At 49.5% G+C, this 13,821-nt stretch overlaps 1 protein-coding gene across 5 annotated transcripts in view; it reads left to right on the plus strand.

Annotated features, from left to right (window-relative positions):
* Positions 1-13,821, plus strand: part of LOC121839296 (protein CASP-like) — a 158,962-nt gene that overhangs the window by 73,855 nt on the left and 71,286 nt on the right. For all 5 annotated transcript variants that reach the window (XM_042297697.1, XM_042297700.1, XM_042297701.1 and 2 more), the window contains 2 exons: positions 12,055-12,131; positions 12,222-12,288. In XM_042297697.1, coding sequence (XP_042153631.1) covers positions 12,055-12,131; positions 12,222-12,288 — 144 coding nt within the window. The remainder of the gene's footprint in view (positions 1-12,054; positions 12,132-12,221; positions 12,289-13,821) is intronic.

Consider the following 13,821-nt stretch of genomic DNA (forward strand, 5'->3'; position numbering starts at 1 on the left):
TCTACTAGGAATATAGAGAGGAGAGTTACAGTATCTACTAGGAATATAGAGAGGAGAGTTACAGTATCTACTAGGAATATAGAGAGGAGAGTTACAGTATCTACTAGGAATATAGAGAGGTGAGTTACAGTATCTACTAGGAATATAGAGAGGAGAGTTACAGGTATCTACTAGGAATATAGAGAGGAGAGTTACAGTATCTACTAGGAATATAGAGAGGAGAGTTACAGTATCTACTAGGAATATAGAGAGGAGAGTTACAGTATCTACTAGGAATATAGAGAGGAGAGTTACAGTATCTACTAGGAATATAGAGAGGAGAGTTACAGTATCTACTAGGAATATAGAGAGGAGAGTTACAGTATCTACTAGGAATATAGAGAGGAGAGTTACAGTATCTACTAGGAATATAGAGAGGAGAGTTACAGTATCTACTAGGAATATAGAGAGGAGAGTTACAGTATCTACTAGGAATATAGAGAGGAGAGTTACAGTATCTACTAGGAATATAGAGAGGAGAGTTACAGTATCTACTAGGAATATAGAGAGGAGAGTTACAGTATCTACTAGGAATATAGAGAGGAGAGTTACAGTATCTACTAGGAATATAGAGAGGAGAGTTACAGTATCTACTAGGAATATAGAGAGGAGAGTTACAGTATCTACTAGGAATATAGAGAGGAGAGTTACAGTATCTACTAGGAATATAGAGAGGAGAGTTACAGTATCTACTAGGAATATAGAGAGGAGAGTTACAGTATCTACTAGGAATATAGAGAGGAGAGTTACAGTATCTGTAACTAATTTCTTTGGCCACTATACCTATTTTGCCAACTGGACTTGGACCCCTCTACTCGGGAACCCTACTATCCATCACGACTGGTCTATCGACGTCACCGCATGCAGAGGCCAAAGCAGACTTTCCTCCATCGAGATGTCCCTCTAAGGCCTTTCTGCTAGCTTCTAGCCCCGGCCTACTAGCTTGCTAGCCCCGGTCTACTAGCCTGCTAGCCCCGGCCTACTAGCTTGCTAGCCCCGGTCTACTAGCTTGCTAGCCCCGGTCTACTAGCTTGCTAGCCCCGGTCTACTAGCTTGTAGCCCCGGTCTACTAGCCTGCTAGCCCCGGTCTACTAGCCTGCTAGCCCCGGTCTACTAGCTTGCTAGCCCCGGTCTACTAGCTTGCTAGCCCGGTCTACTAGCTTGTAGCCCCGGTCTACTAGCCTGCTAGCCCCGGTCTACTAGCCTGCTAGCCCCGGTCTACTAGCTTGCTAGCCCCGGTCTACTAGCTTGCTAGCCCCGGTCTACTAGCTTGCTAGCCCCGGTCTACTAGCTTGCTAGCCCCGGTCTACTAGCCTGCTAGCCCCGGTCTACTAGCTTGCTAGCCCCGGCCTACTAGCTTGCTAGCCCCGGCCTACTAGCTTGCTAGCCCCGGTCTACTAGCTTGCTATCCCGGCCTACTAGCTTGCTAGCCCCGGTCTACTAGCTTGCTAGCCCCGGTCTACTAGCTTGCTATCCCGGCCTACTAGCTTGCTAGCCCCGGTCTACTAGCTTGCTATCCCGGCCTACTAGCTTGCTAGCCCCGGTCTACTAGCTTGCTATCCCCAGTCTACTAGCTTGTAGCCCCAGTCTACTAGCTTGTAGCCCCAGTCTACTAGCTTGCTAGCCCCGGCCTACTAGCTTGTAGCCCCGGTCTACTAGCCTGCTATCCCCGGCCTACTAGCTTGTAGCCCCGGTCTACTAGCCTGCTAGCCTCGGTCTACTAGCTTGTAGCCCCGGCCTGCTAGCTGTCTGAATTGCCGTGTCTCCAGCCAGCCCAACCACTCACTAGACCCCTATAATCACCCGGCTACACATGCCTCTCCCTAGTATCAATATGCCTCATCCAGTACTCTCCTGGTTAGTGATTACTGTCTTATTTCACTGTAGATTCTCTTGCCCTGCTCAACCTACCATTTAGTTCCACCTCCCACATATGCGATGACATCACCTGGTTTAAGCGTCTCTAGAGACAATATCTCTCTCATCATTACTCAATGCCTAGGTTTACCTCCACTGTACTCACATCCTACCATACCTCTGTCTGTACATTATGCCTTGAATCTATTCTCTTACGCCCAGAAACCTGTTCCTTTTACTCTCTGCTCTGAACACACTAGACGACCAGGTCTTTTAGCCTTTAGCCGTACCCTCATCCTACTCCTCCTCTGTTCCTCTGGTGATGTAGAGGGTAATCCAGGCCCTGCAGTGCCTAGCTCCACTCCTTCTTCCCAGGCTCTCTCATTTGTTGACTTCTATAACTGTAATAGCCTTGGTTTCATGCATGTTAACATTAGAAGCATTAGAATTCACTGCTTTAGCACACTCTGCCAACCCGGATGTCCTAGCCGGATGTCCTAGCCGTGTCTGATACCTGGCTTAGGAAGTCCACCAAAACCCCCGAAATTTCCATCCCTAACTATAACATTTTCTGACAACATAGAACTGCCAAACTATTTGAGCTTCTACTTTTAAAAATCCATCTTTCCAGGAACAAGTCTCTCACTGTTGCCGCTTGTTATAGACCACCTTCTGCCCCCAGCTGTGCCCTGGACACCATATGTGAATTGATTGCCCCCCATCTATCTTCAGAGCTCGTGCTGCTAGGTGACCTAAACTGTGACATGCTTAACACCCCAGCCGTCCTACAATCTAAGCTTGATGCCCTCAAACTCACACAAATTATCTATGAACCCACCAGGTACAACCCCAAAGCCTTAAACAAGGGCACCCTCATAGATATCATCCTGACCAACTTGCCCTCTAAATACACCTCTGCTGTTTTCAACCAAGATCTCAGCGATCACTGCCTCATTGCCTGCATCCGTAATGGGTCAGCGGTCAAACGACATCCACTCATCACTGTCAAATGCTCCCTAAAACACTTCAGCGAGCAGGCCTTTCTAATCGACCTGGCCCAGGTATCCTGGAAGGATATTGACCTCATCCCGTCAGTAGAGGATGCCTAGTTATTCTTTAAAAGTGCCTTCCTCACCATCTTAAATAAGCATGCCCCATTCAAGAAATTTAGAACCAAAAACAGATATAGCCTTGGTTCTCTCCAGACCTGACTGCCCTTGACCAGCACAAAAACATCCTGTGGCGTTCTGCATTAGCATCGAACAGCCCTGTGATATGCAACTTTTCTGGGAAGTTAAGAACAAATATACACAGGCAGTTCGGAAAGCTAAGGCTAGATTTTTCAAGCAGAAATTTGCATCCTGTAGCACAAACTCTGGGACACTGTAAAGTCCATGGAGAATAAGAGCACGCCCTCCCAGCTGCCCACTGCACTGAAGATAGGAAACACTGTCACCACCGATAAATCCACTATAATTGAGAATTTCAATAAGCATTTTTCTACAGCTGGCCATGCTTTCCACCTGGCTACCCCTACCTCGGTCAACAGCCCTGCGCTCCCCACAGCAACTCGCCCAATCCTCCCCCACTTCTCCTTCACCCAAATCCAGAAAGCTGATGTTCACAAAGAGCTGCAAAATCTGGACCCCTACAAATCAGCCGGGCTAGACAATCTGGACCCTCTCTTTCTAAAATGGTCTGACAAAATTGTTGCAACCCCTATTACTAGCCTGTTCAACCTCTTTCGTATTATCTGAGATCCCCAAAGATTGGAAAGCTGCCGCGGTCATCCCCCTCTTCAAAGAGGGAGACACTCTAGACCCAAACTGCTAGAGACCTATATCTATTCTTCCCAACCTTTCTAAGGTCTTCAAAGGCCAAGTTAACAAACAAATAAACAAGCATTTCGAATCCCAGCTTACCTTCTCCGCTATGCAATCTGGTTTCCGAGCTGGTCATGGGTGCACCTCAGCCACGCTCAAGGTCCTAAACGATATCATAACCGCCATCGATAAGAGTCGATACTGCGCAGCCGTATTCATCGACCTGGCCAAGGCTTTTTACTCTGTCAATCACCGTATTCTTATCAGCAGACTCAACAGCCTTGGTTTCTCTAATGGCTGCCTCGCCTGGTTGACCAACCACTTCTCTCATAGAGGTCAGTGTGTCAAATCGGAGGGCCTGTTGTCCGGACCTCTGGCAGTCTCTATGGGGGTGCCACAGGGTTAAATTCTTGGACCGACTCTCTTCTCTGTATACATCAATGATGTCGCTCTTGCTGCTGGTGATTCTCTGATCCACCTCTACGCAGACAATGCCATTCTGTATACATCTGGCCCTTCGTTGGACACTGTGTTAACTAACCTCCAGACAAGCTTCAATGCCATACAACTCTCCTTCCGTGGCCTCCAACTGCTCTTAAATGCTAGTAAAACTAAATGCATGCTCTTCAACCGATCGCTGACCGCACCTGCCCGTCCAGCATCACCACTCTGGACGGTTCTGACTTATAATATGTGACCAACTACAGATACCTAGGTGTCTGGTTAGACTGTAAACTCTCCTTCCAGACTCACATTAAACATCTCCAATCCAAAATTAAATCTAGAATCGGCTTCCTATGTCGTAACAAAGCATCCTTCACTCATGGTGCCAAACATACCCTCGTAAAACTGACCATCCTACTGATCCTCGACTTCAGCGATGTCATTTACAAAATAGCCTCCAACACTCTACTCAGCAAACTGGATGTAGTCTATCACAGTGCCATCCTTTTTGTCACCAAAGCCCCATACACTACCCACCATTGTGACCTGTACGCTCTCGTTGGTTGGCCCTCGCTTCATACTCGTCGCCAAACCCACTGGCTCCAGGTCATCTACAAGTCTCTGCTAGGTTAAACCCAGTCTTATCTCAGCTCACTGGTCACCATAGCAACACCCACCCCTAGCACGCGCCCCAGCATGTATATCTCACTGGGCACCCCCAAAACCAATTCTTCCTTTGGCCGCCTCTCCTTCCAGTTCTCTGCTGCAAATGACTGGAATGAACTGCAAAAATCTCTGAAACTGGAAACACTTATCTCCCTCACTAGCTTTAAGCACCAGCTGTCAGAGCAGCTCACAGATCACTGCACCTGTACATAGCTCATCTGTAAATAGCCCATCCAATCTACTTCATTACAAAATTCTATATTTATTTATTTATCTTGCTCCTTTGCACCCCAGTATCTCTACCTGCACATTCATCTTCTGCCGATCTACCATTCCAGTGTTTAATTGCTATATTGTAACTACATCGCCATCATGGCCTATTTTATCATACCTCTCTTATCTCACCTCATTTGCACATGCTGTATGTAGACTTGTTCTACTGTATTATTGACTGTATATTTTGTTTTATTCCATGTGTAACTCTGTGTTGTTGTTTGTGTCGAACTGCTATGCTTTATCTTGGCCAGGTCGCAGTTGTAAATGAGAACTTGTTCTCAACTAGCCTACCTGGTTAAATAAAGGTGTTCTCAACTGGCCTACCTGGTTAAATAAAGGTGTTCTCAACTGGCCTACCTGGTTAAATAAAGGTGTTCTCAACTGGCCTACCTGGTTAAATAAAGGTGTTCTCAACTGGCCTACCTGGTTAAATAAAGGTGTTCTCAACTAGCCTACCTGGTTAAATAAAGGTGTTCTCAACTAGCCTACCTGGTTAAATAAAGGTGTTCTCAACTAGCCTACCTGGTTAAATAAAGGTGTTCTCAGCTGGTCTACCTGGTTAAATAAAGGTGTTCTCAACTAGCCTACCTGGTTAAATAAAGGTGTTCTCAACTAGCCTACCTGGTTAAATAAAGGTGTTCTCAACTAGCCTACCTGGTTAAATAAAGGTGTTCTCAACTAGCCTACCTGGTTAAATAAAGGTGTTCTCAACTAGCCTGGTTAAATAAAGGTGTTCTCAACTAGCCTACCTGGTTAAATAAAGGTGTTCTCAACTGGCCTACCTGGTTAAATAAAGGTGTTCTCAGCTGGTCTACCTGGTTAAATAAAGGTGTTCTCAACTAGCCTACCTGGTTAAATAAAGGTGTTCTCAACTAGCCTACCTGGTTAAATAAAGGTGTTCTCAACTGGCCTACCTGGTTAAATAAAGGTGTTCTCAACTAGCCTACCTGGTTAAATAAAGGTGTTCTCAACTAGCCTACCTGGTTAAATAAAGGTGTTCTCAACTGGCCTACCTGGTTAAATAAAGGTGTTCTCAACTGGCCTACCTGGTTAAATAAAGGTGTTCTCAACTGGCCTACCTGGTTAAATAAAGGTGTTCTCAACTAGCCTACCTGGTTAAATAAAGGTGTTCTCAACTAGCCTACCTGGTTAAATAAAGGTGTTCTCAACTAGCCTACCTGGTTAAATAAAGGTGTTCTCAGCTGGTCTACCTGGTTAAATAAAGGTGTTCTCAGCTGGTCTACCTGGTTAAATAAAGGTGTTCTCAGCTGGTCTACCTGGTTAAATAAAGGTGTTCTCAGCTGGTCTACCTGGTTAAATAAAGGTGTTCTCAACTAGCCTACCTGGTTAAATAAAGGTGTTCTCACCCTGGTTAAATAAAGGTGTTCTCAGCTGGTCTACCTGGTTAAATAAAGGTGTTTTCAGCTGGTCTACCTGGTTAAATAAAGGTGTTCTCAGCTGGTCTACCTGGTTAAATAAAGGTGTTCTCAGCTGGTCTACCTGGTTAAATAAAGGTGTTCTCAGCTGGTCTACCTGGTTAAATAAAGGTGTTCTCAGCTGGTCTACCTGGTTAAATAAAGGTGTTCTCAACTAGCCTACCTGGTTAAATAAAGGTGTTCTCAACTAGCCTACCTGGTTAAATAAAGGTGTTCTCAGCTGGTCTACCTGGTTAAATAAAGGTGTTTTCAGCTGGTCTACCTGGTTAAATAAAGGTGTTCTCAGCTGGTCTACCTGGTTAAATAAAGGTGTTCTCAGCTGGTCTACCTGGTTAAATAAAGGTGTTCTCAGCTGGTCTACCTGGTTAAATAAAGGTGTTCTCAACTAGCCTACCTGGTTAAATAAAGGTGTTCTCAACTAGCCTACCTGGTTAAATAAAGGTGTTCTCAGCTGGTCTACCTGGTTAAATAAAGGTGTTCTCAGCTGGTCTACCTGGTTAAATAAAGGTGTTCTCAGCTGGTCTACCTGGTTAAATAAAGGTGAAATGAATAAAAGAATACATGTTCTCTCTTCTCTGTCTCTTTTATTGAACTATATCTATTGGTGTAGAACGGCCAGGGAACCATGGTGACCAGACTTTACTGCCGAATACAGCATTTTAATGAGAAGTGGTTTGTTGTTTTTAAGGAGAATACAGGCTGAGAAATGGTGGTATAATAGAGAATTGTTACCATGTTTCCATGGTTATAGAATTGAACAGAAAGGGAGTTTTGAGGGGGGCTGAAGTAACACCATCTCAATGACCCGATGTCTTAATTGCTTTGAATGACTCTCTCTCCCTGTCTCTCTCCCCATCCCTCCATCTCTCCCTGTCTCTCTCCCATCCCTCCATCTCTCTCTGTCTCTCTCCCCATCCCTCCCTCCACCTCTCTCTGTCTCTCTCCCCATCCCTCCATCTCTCTCTGTCTCTCTCCCCATCCCTCCCTCCATCTCTCTCTGTCTCTCTCCCCATCCCTCCATCTCTCTCTGTCTCTCTCCCCATCCCTCCATCTCTCTGTCTCTCTCCCCATCCCTCCATCTCTCTGTCTCTCTCCCCATCCCTCCATCTCTCTGTCTCTCTCCCCATCCCTCCCTCCATCTCTCTCTGTCTCTCTCCCCATCCCTCCCTCATCTCTCTCTGTCTCTCTCCCCATCCCCCTCCATCTCTCTCTGTCTCTCTCCCCATCCCCCTCCATCTCTCTCTGTCTCTCTCCCCATCCCTCCCTCCATCTCTCTGTCTCTCTCCCCATCCCTCCCTCCATCTCTCTCTGTCTCTCTCCCCATCCCTCCATCTCCTGTCTCTCCCCATCCCTCCATCTCTCTCTGTCTCTCCCATCCCTCCATCTCTCTCTGTCTCTCCCCATCCCTCCATCTCTCTCTGTCTCCCCCATCCCTCCCTCCATCTCTCTGTCTCTCTCCCCATCCCTCCATCTCTCTGTCTCTCCCCATCCCTCCATCTCTCTCTGTCTCTCCCATCCCTCCATCTCTCTCTGTCTCTCCCCATCCCTCCATCTCTCTCTGTCTCTCCCTATCCCTCCATCTCTCGCTGTCTCTCCCCATCCCTCCATCTCTCTCCCATCCCTCCATCTCTCTCCCATCCCTCAATCTCTCCTGTCTCTCCCTATCTCTCCATCTCTCGCTGTCTCTCCCCATCCCTCCATCTCTCTGTCTCTCCCCATCTCTCCATCTCTCTCTGTCTCTCCCCATCCCTCCATCTCTCTCTGTCTCTCCCTATCCCTCCATCTCTCGCTGTCTCTCCCCATCTCTCCATCTCTCTCTGTCTCTCCCCATCCCTCCATCTCTCTCTGTCTCTCCCTATCCCTCCATCTCTCGCTGTCTCTCCCCATCCCTCCATCTCTCTCCCATCCCTCCATCTCTCCCCATCCCTCAATCTCTCGCTGTCTCTCCCCATCCCTCCATCTCTCGCTGTCTCTCCCCATCCCTCCATCTCTCTCCCATCCCTCCATCTCTCTCCCATCCCTCCATCTCTCTCCCATCCCTCAATCTCTCGCTGTCTCTCCCCATCTCTCCATCTCTCTCTGTCTCTCCCCATCCCTCCATCTCTCTCTGTCTCTCCCTATCCCTCCATCTCTCGCTGTCTCTCCCCATCCCTCCATCTCTCTCCCATCCCTCCATCTCTCTCCCATCCCTCAATCTCTCGCTGTCTCTCCCATCCCTCCATCTCTCTCTGTCTCCCCCATCCCTCAATCTCTCTCTGTCTCTCCCATCCCTCCATCTCCATCTGTCTCTCCCATCCCTCCATCTCTCTCTCCCCATCCCTCCATCTCATCTGTCTCTCCCATCCCTCCATCTCTCGCTGTCTCTCCCATCCCTCCATCTCTCTCTGTCTCTCCCCATCCCTCCATCTCTCTCTGTCTCTCCCATCCCTCCATCTCTCTGTCTCCCTCCATCTCTCTCTGTCTCTCCCATCCCTCCATCTCTCTCTGCCTCTCCCATCCCTCCATCTCTCTCTGTCTCTCCCATCCCTCCATCTCTCTCTGTCTCTCCCATCCCTCCATCTCTCGCTGTCTCTCCCATCCCTCCATCTCTCTCTGTCCCTCCCCATCCCTCCATCTCTCTCTGTCTCTCCCATCCCTCCATCTCTCTCTGTCTCTCCCATCCCTCCATCTCTCTCTGTCTCTCCCATCCCTCCATCTCTCTCTGTCTCTCCCATCCCTCCATCTCTCGCTGTCTCTCCCATCCCTCCATCTCTCTCTGTCTCTCCCCATCCCTCCATCTCTCTCTGTCTCTCCCATCCCTCCATCTCTCTGTCTCTCCCATCCCTCCATCTCTCTCTGTCTCTCCCCATCCCTCCATCTCTCTCTGTCTCTCCCATCCCTCCATCTCTCTCTGTCTCTCCCATCCCTCCATCTCTCTCTGTCTCTCCCCATCCCTCCATCTCTCTCTGTCTCTCCCCATCCCTCCATCTCTCTCTGTCTCTCCCCATCCCTCCATCTCTCTCTCTCTCCCCATCCCTCCATCTCTCTCTGTCTCTCCCATCCCTCCATCTCTCTCTGTCTCTCCCATCCCTCCATCTCTCTCTGTCTCTCCCCATCCCTCCATCTCTCTCTGTCTCTCCCATCCCTCCATCTCTCGCTGTCTCTCCCATCCCTCCATCTCTCTCCCATCCCTCCATTTCTCCCTCTCCCATCCCTCCATCTCTCTCTGTCTCTCCCATCCCTCCATCTCTCTCTGTCTCTCCCCATCCCTCCATCTCTCTCTGTCTCTCCCCATCCCTCCATCTCCCATCCCTCCATCTCTCTCCCATCCCTCCATCTCTCTCTGTCTCTCCCATCCCTCCATCTCTCTCTGTCTCTCCCTCCATCTCCTCCCATCCCTCCATCTCTCTCCCATCCCTCCATCTCTCTCCCTCCATCTCCCCCATCCCTCCATCTCTCTCCCATCCCTCCATCTCCCCTCTCCCATCCCTCCATCTCTCTCTGTCTCTCCCATCCCTCCATCTCTCTCCCATCCCTCAATCTCTCCTCTCCCATCCCTCCATCTCTCTCCCATCCCTCCATCTCTCTGTCTCTCCCATCCCTCCATCTCTCTCTGTCTCTCCCCATCCCTCCATCTCTCTCTGTCTCTCCCATCCCTCAATCTCTCGCTGTCTCTCCCATCCCTCCATCTCTCTCCCATCCCTCCATCTCTCTCTGTCTCTCCCCATCCCTCCATCTCTCTCTGTCTCTCCCTATCCCTCCATCCCTGTCTCATCCCTCCATCTCTCTCCCATCCCTCCATCCCCCCCCTCAATCTCTCGCTGTCTCTCCCCATCCCTCAATCTCTCTGTCTCTCCCATCCCTCCATCTCTCTCCCATCCCTCCATCTCTCTCTGTCTCTCCCCATCCCTCCATCTCTCTCTGTCTCTCCCATCCCTCCATCTCTCTCTGTCTCCCCCATCCCTCCATCTCTCTCCCATCCCTCCATCTCTCTCCCATCCCTCAATCTCTCCTGTCTCTCCCCATCCCTCCATCTCTCTCTGTCTCTCCCCATCCCTCAATCTCTCGCTGTCTCTCCCATCCCTCCATCTCTCTCCCATCCCTCCATCTCTCTCTGTCTCTCCCCATCCCTCCATCTCTCTCTGTCTCTCCCTATCCCTCCATCTCTCGCTGTCTCTCCCCATCCCTCCATCTCTCTCCCATCCCTCCATCTCTCCCATCCCTCAATCTCTCCTGTCTCTCCCTATCCCTCCATCTCTCTCTGTCTCTCCCCATCCCTCCATCTCTCTCTCCCTCCATCTCTCCCCATCCCTCAATCTCTCGCTGTCTCTCCCCATCCCTCCATCTCTCTCTGTCCATCCCTCCATCTCTCTCTGTCTCTCCCCATCCCTCCATCTCTCTCTGTCTCTCCCTATCCCTCCATCTCTCTCTGTCTCTCCCTATCCCTCCATCTCTCTCTGTCTCTCCCCATCCCTCCATCTCTCTCCTCTCCTATCCCTCCATCTCTCTCTGTCTCTCCCATCCCTCCATCTCTCTCTGTCTCTCCCATCCCTCCATCTCTCTCTGTCTCTCCCCATCCCTCCATCTCTCTCTGTCTCTCCCCATCCCTCCATCTCTCTCTGTCTCTCCCTATCCCTCCATCTCTCTCTGTCTCTCCCCATCCCTCCATCTCTCTCTGTCTCTCCCTATCCCTCCATCTCTCGCTGTCTCTCCCTATCCCTCCATCTCTCTCTGTCTCTCCCCATCCCTCCATCTCTCTCTGTCTCTCCCTATCCCTCCATCTCTCTCTGTCTCTCCCATCCCTCCATCTCTCTCTGTCTCTCCCCATCCCTCCATCTCTCTCTGTCTCTCCCCATCCCTCCATCTCTCTCTGTCTCTCCCTATCCCTCCATCTCTCTCTGTCTCTCCCTATCCCTCCATCTCTCTCTGTCTCTCCCTATCCCTCCATCTCTCTCTGTCTCTCCCCATCCCTCCATCTCTCTCTGTCTCTCCCTATCCCTCCATCTCTCTCTGTCTCTCCCTATCCCTCCATCTCTCTCTGTCTCTCCCCATCCCTCCATCTCTCTCTGTCTCTCCCTATCCCTCCATCTCTCGCTGTCTCTCCCTATCCCTCCATCTCTCTCTGTCTCTCCCCATCCCTCCATCTCTCTCTGTCTCTCCCTATCCCTCCATCTCTCTCTGTCTCTCCCTATCCCTCCATCTCTCTCTGTCTCTCCCCATCCCTCCATCTCTCTCTGTCTCTCCCTATCCCTCCATCTCTCTCTGTCTCTCCCCATCCCTCCATCTCTCTCTGTCTCTCCCCATCCCTCCATCTCTCTCTGTCTCTCCCTATCCCTCCATCTCTCTCTGTCTCTCCCTATCCCTCCATCTCTCTCTGTCTCTCCCCATCCCTCCATCTCTCGCTGTCTCTCCCCATCCCTCCATCTCTCTCCCATCCCTCCATCTCTCTCCCATCCCTCAATCTCTCGCTGTCTCTCCCTATCCCTCCATCTCTCGCTGTCTCTCCCCATCCCTCCATCTCTCTCTGTTTCCAGAAAGCTCCAGGAGAGCCAGGACTCCATGTCCTCTAAGCTGGTTGAGGCTGACCACAAGGCCCAGGCCTTACAGACAGGTAGCTACCAGTCCATTCACTACCTGTCCTGTATCTGTCACACACACCGTTGGCCTGACTAATAGCTGTTGTTTCTTGGCTGTTTTTCAGCTCTTGAAACAACTCAGGCAGAGCTCTTTGATCTGAAGACCAAGTATGACGAGGACTGCACAGCAAAGTGAGTTTCAGCTGACCTTGGTTGTGGTTGGGTGTGGTTGGGGGTGTGTGTATGTGTGTGTGTGGGTGTGGTTGGGTGTGGGTGTGGTTGGGGGTGTGTGTGTGTGGTTGGGTGTGGTTGGGTGGGGGTGGGTGGGGGGGGTGTGTGTGTGCGTGTGTGTGTGTGTGTGTTGGGGGTGTGTGTGGTTGGGTGTGGTGTGGGTGTGTGTGTGTGTGGTTGTGTGTGTGTGTGTGTGTGTGTGTGTGTGTGTGTGTGTGTGTGTGTGTGTGTGTGTGTGTGTGTGTGTGTGTGTGTGTGTGTGTGTGTGTGTGTGTGTGTGTGTGTGTGTGCGTGTGTGTGTGTGTGTGTGTGTTCTTCACTGTAATCCTTAGGCAGAGTGTGGTCTCATGGTGCTCCTCATGTGTGTGAACATTTCTCTCCATCACTTGCTGCTGTGATTATTTCCAGTCACTACATCTCTCCTTCTGTGGTCACCAAGCGATTAGGAATCTCCAGAGGAAAGCCCCAGAGTTGGACCTTCTCCTGCTGCTCAATGACAGCCTCGAAATCCAGGCTTTAGCAATACACTGTAAATACTGAGAGATTATATAGCATTTTATAAACTGGGTGGTTCAAGCCCTGAATGCTGATTGGCTAACAGCCAATGGTATATCAGACTGTATACCATGGGATATTGAGGAATATAAACTGGATGGTTGGAGCCCTGAATGCTGATTGGCTAACAGCCAATGGTATATCAGACCGTATACCATGGGATATAGAGGAATATAAACTGGATGGTTGGAGCCCTGAATGCTGATTGGCTAACAGCCGTGGTATATCAGACCGTATACCATGGGATATAGAGGAATATAAACTGGATGGTTGGAGCCCTGAATGCTGATTGGCTAACAGCCGTGGTATATCAGACCGTATACCATGGGATATAGAGGAATATAAACTGGGTGGTTGGAGCCCTGAATGCTGATTGGCTAACAGCTGTGGTATATCAGACCGTATACCATGGGATATAGAGGAATATAAACTGGGTGGTTGGAGCCCTGAATGCTGATTGGCTGACAGCCGTGGTATATCAGACCGTATACCATGGGATATAGAGGAATATAAACTGGATGGTTGGAGCCCTGAATGCTGATTGGCTAACAGCCGTGGTATATCAGACCGTATACCACGGGTAAAACAAAACATTTGTTTTTACAGCTGTAACGTTGGTAACCGGTTTATTATAGCAATAAGGCTCCTCGGGGGGGTGTTTGAGATATATGGCCAATATATCACGGCTAAGGGCTGTTCTGGACACTGCCTTCCTGTTCTGGACACTGCCTTCCTGTTCTGGACACTGCCTTCCTGTTCTGGACACTGCCTTCCTGTTCTGGACACTCCCTTCCTCTTCTGGACACATCCAAACATTCCTGTTTGGACACTCCCTTCCTGTTAAAGTCCCTAGTGGACTAACCTGATATGAAGGCTTGGTAGACAAAGGAAAGAGGTGGGGACTGAAGAAAGAGCGGGAAAGACAAAGACAAAATGGAT

This window comes from Oncorhynchus tshawytscha, linkage group LG14 (assembly GCF_018296145.1).
Source record: "Oncorhynchus tshawytscha isolate Ot180627B linkage group LG14, Otsh_v2.0, whole genome shotgun sequence".
Lineage (NCBI taxonomy): Eukaryota > Metazoa > Chordata > Actinopteri > Salmoniformes > Salmonidae > Oncorhynchus > Oncorhynchus tshawytscha.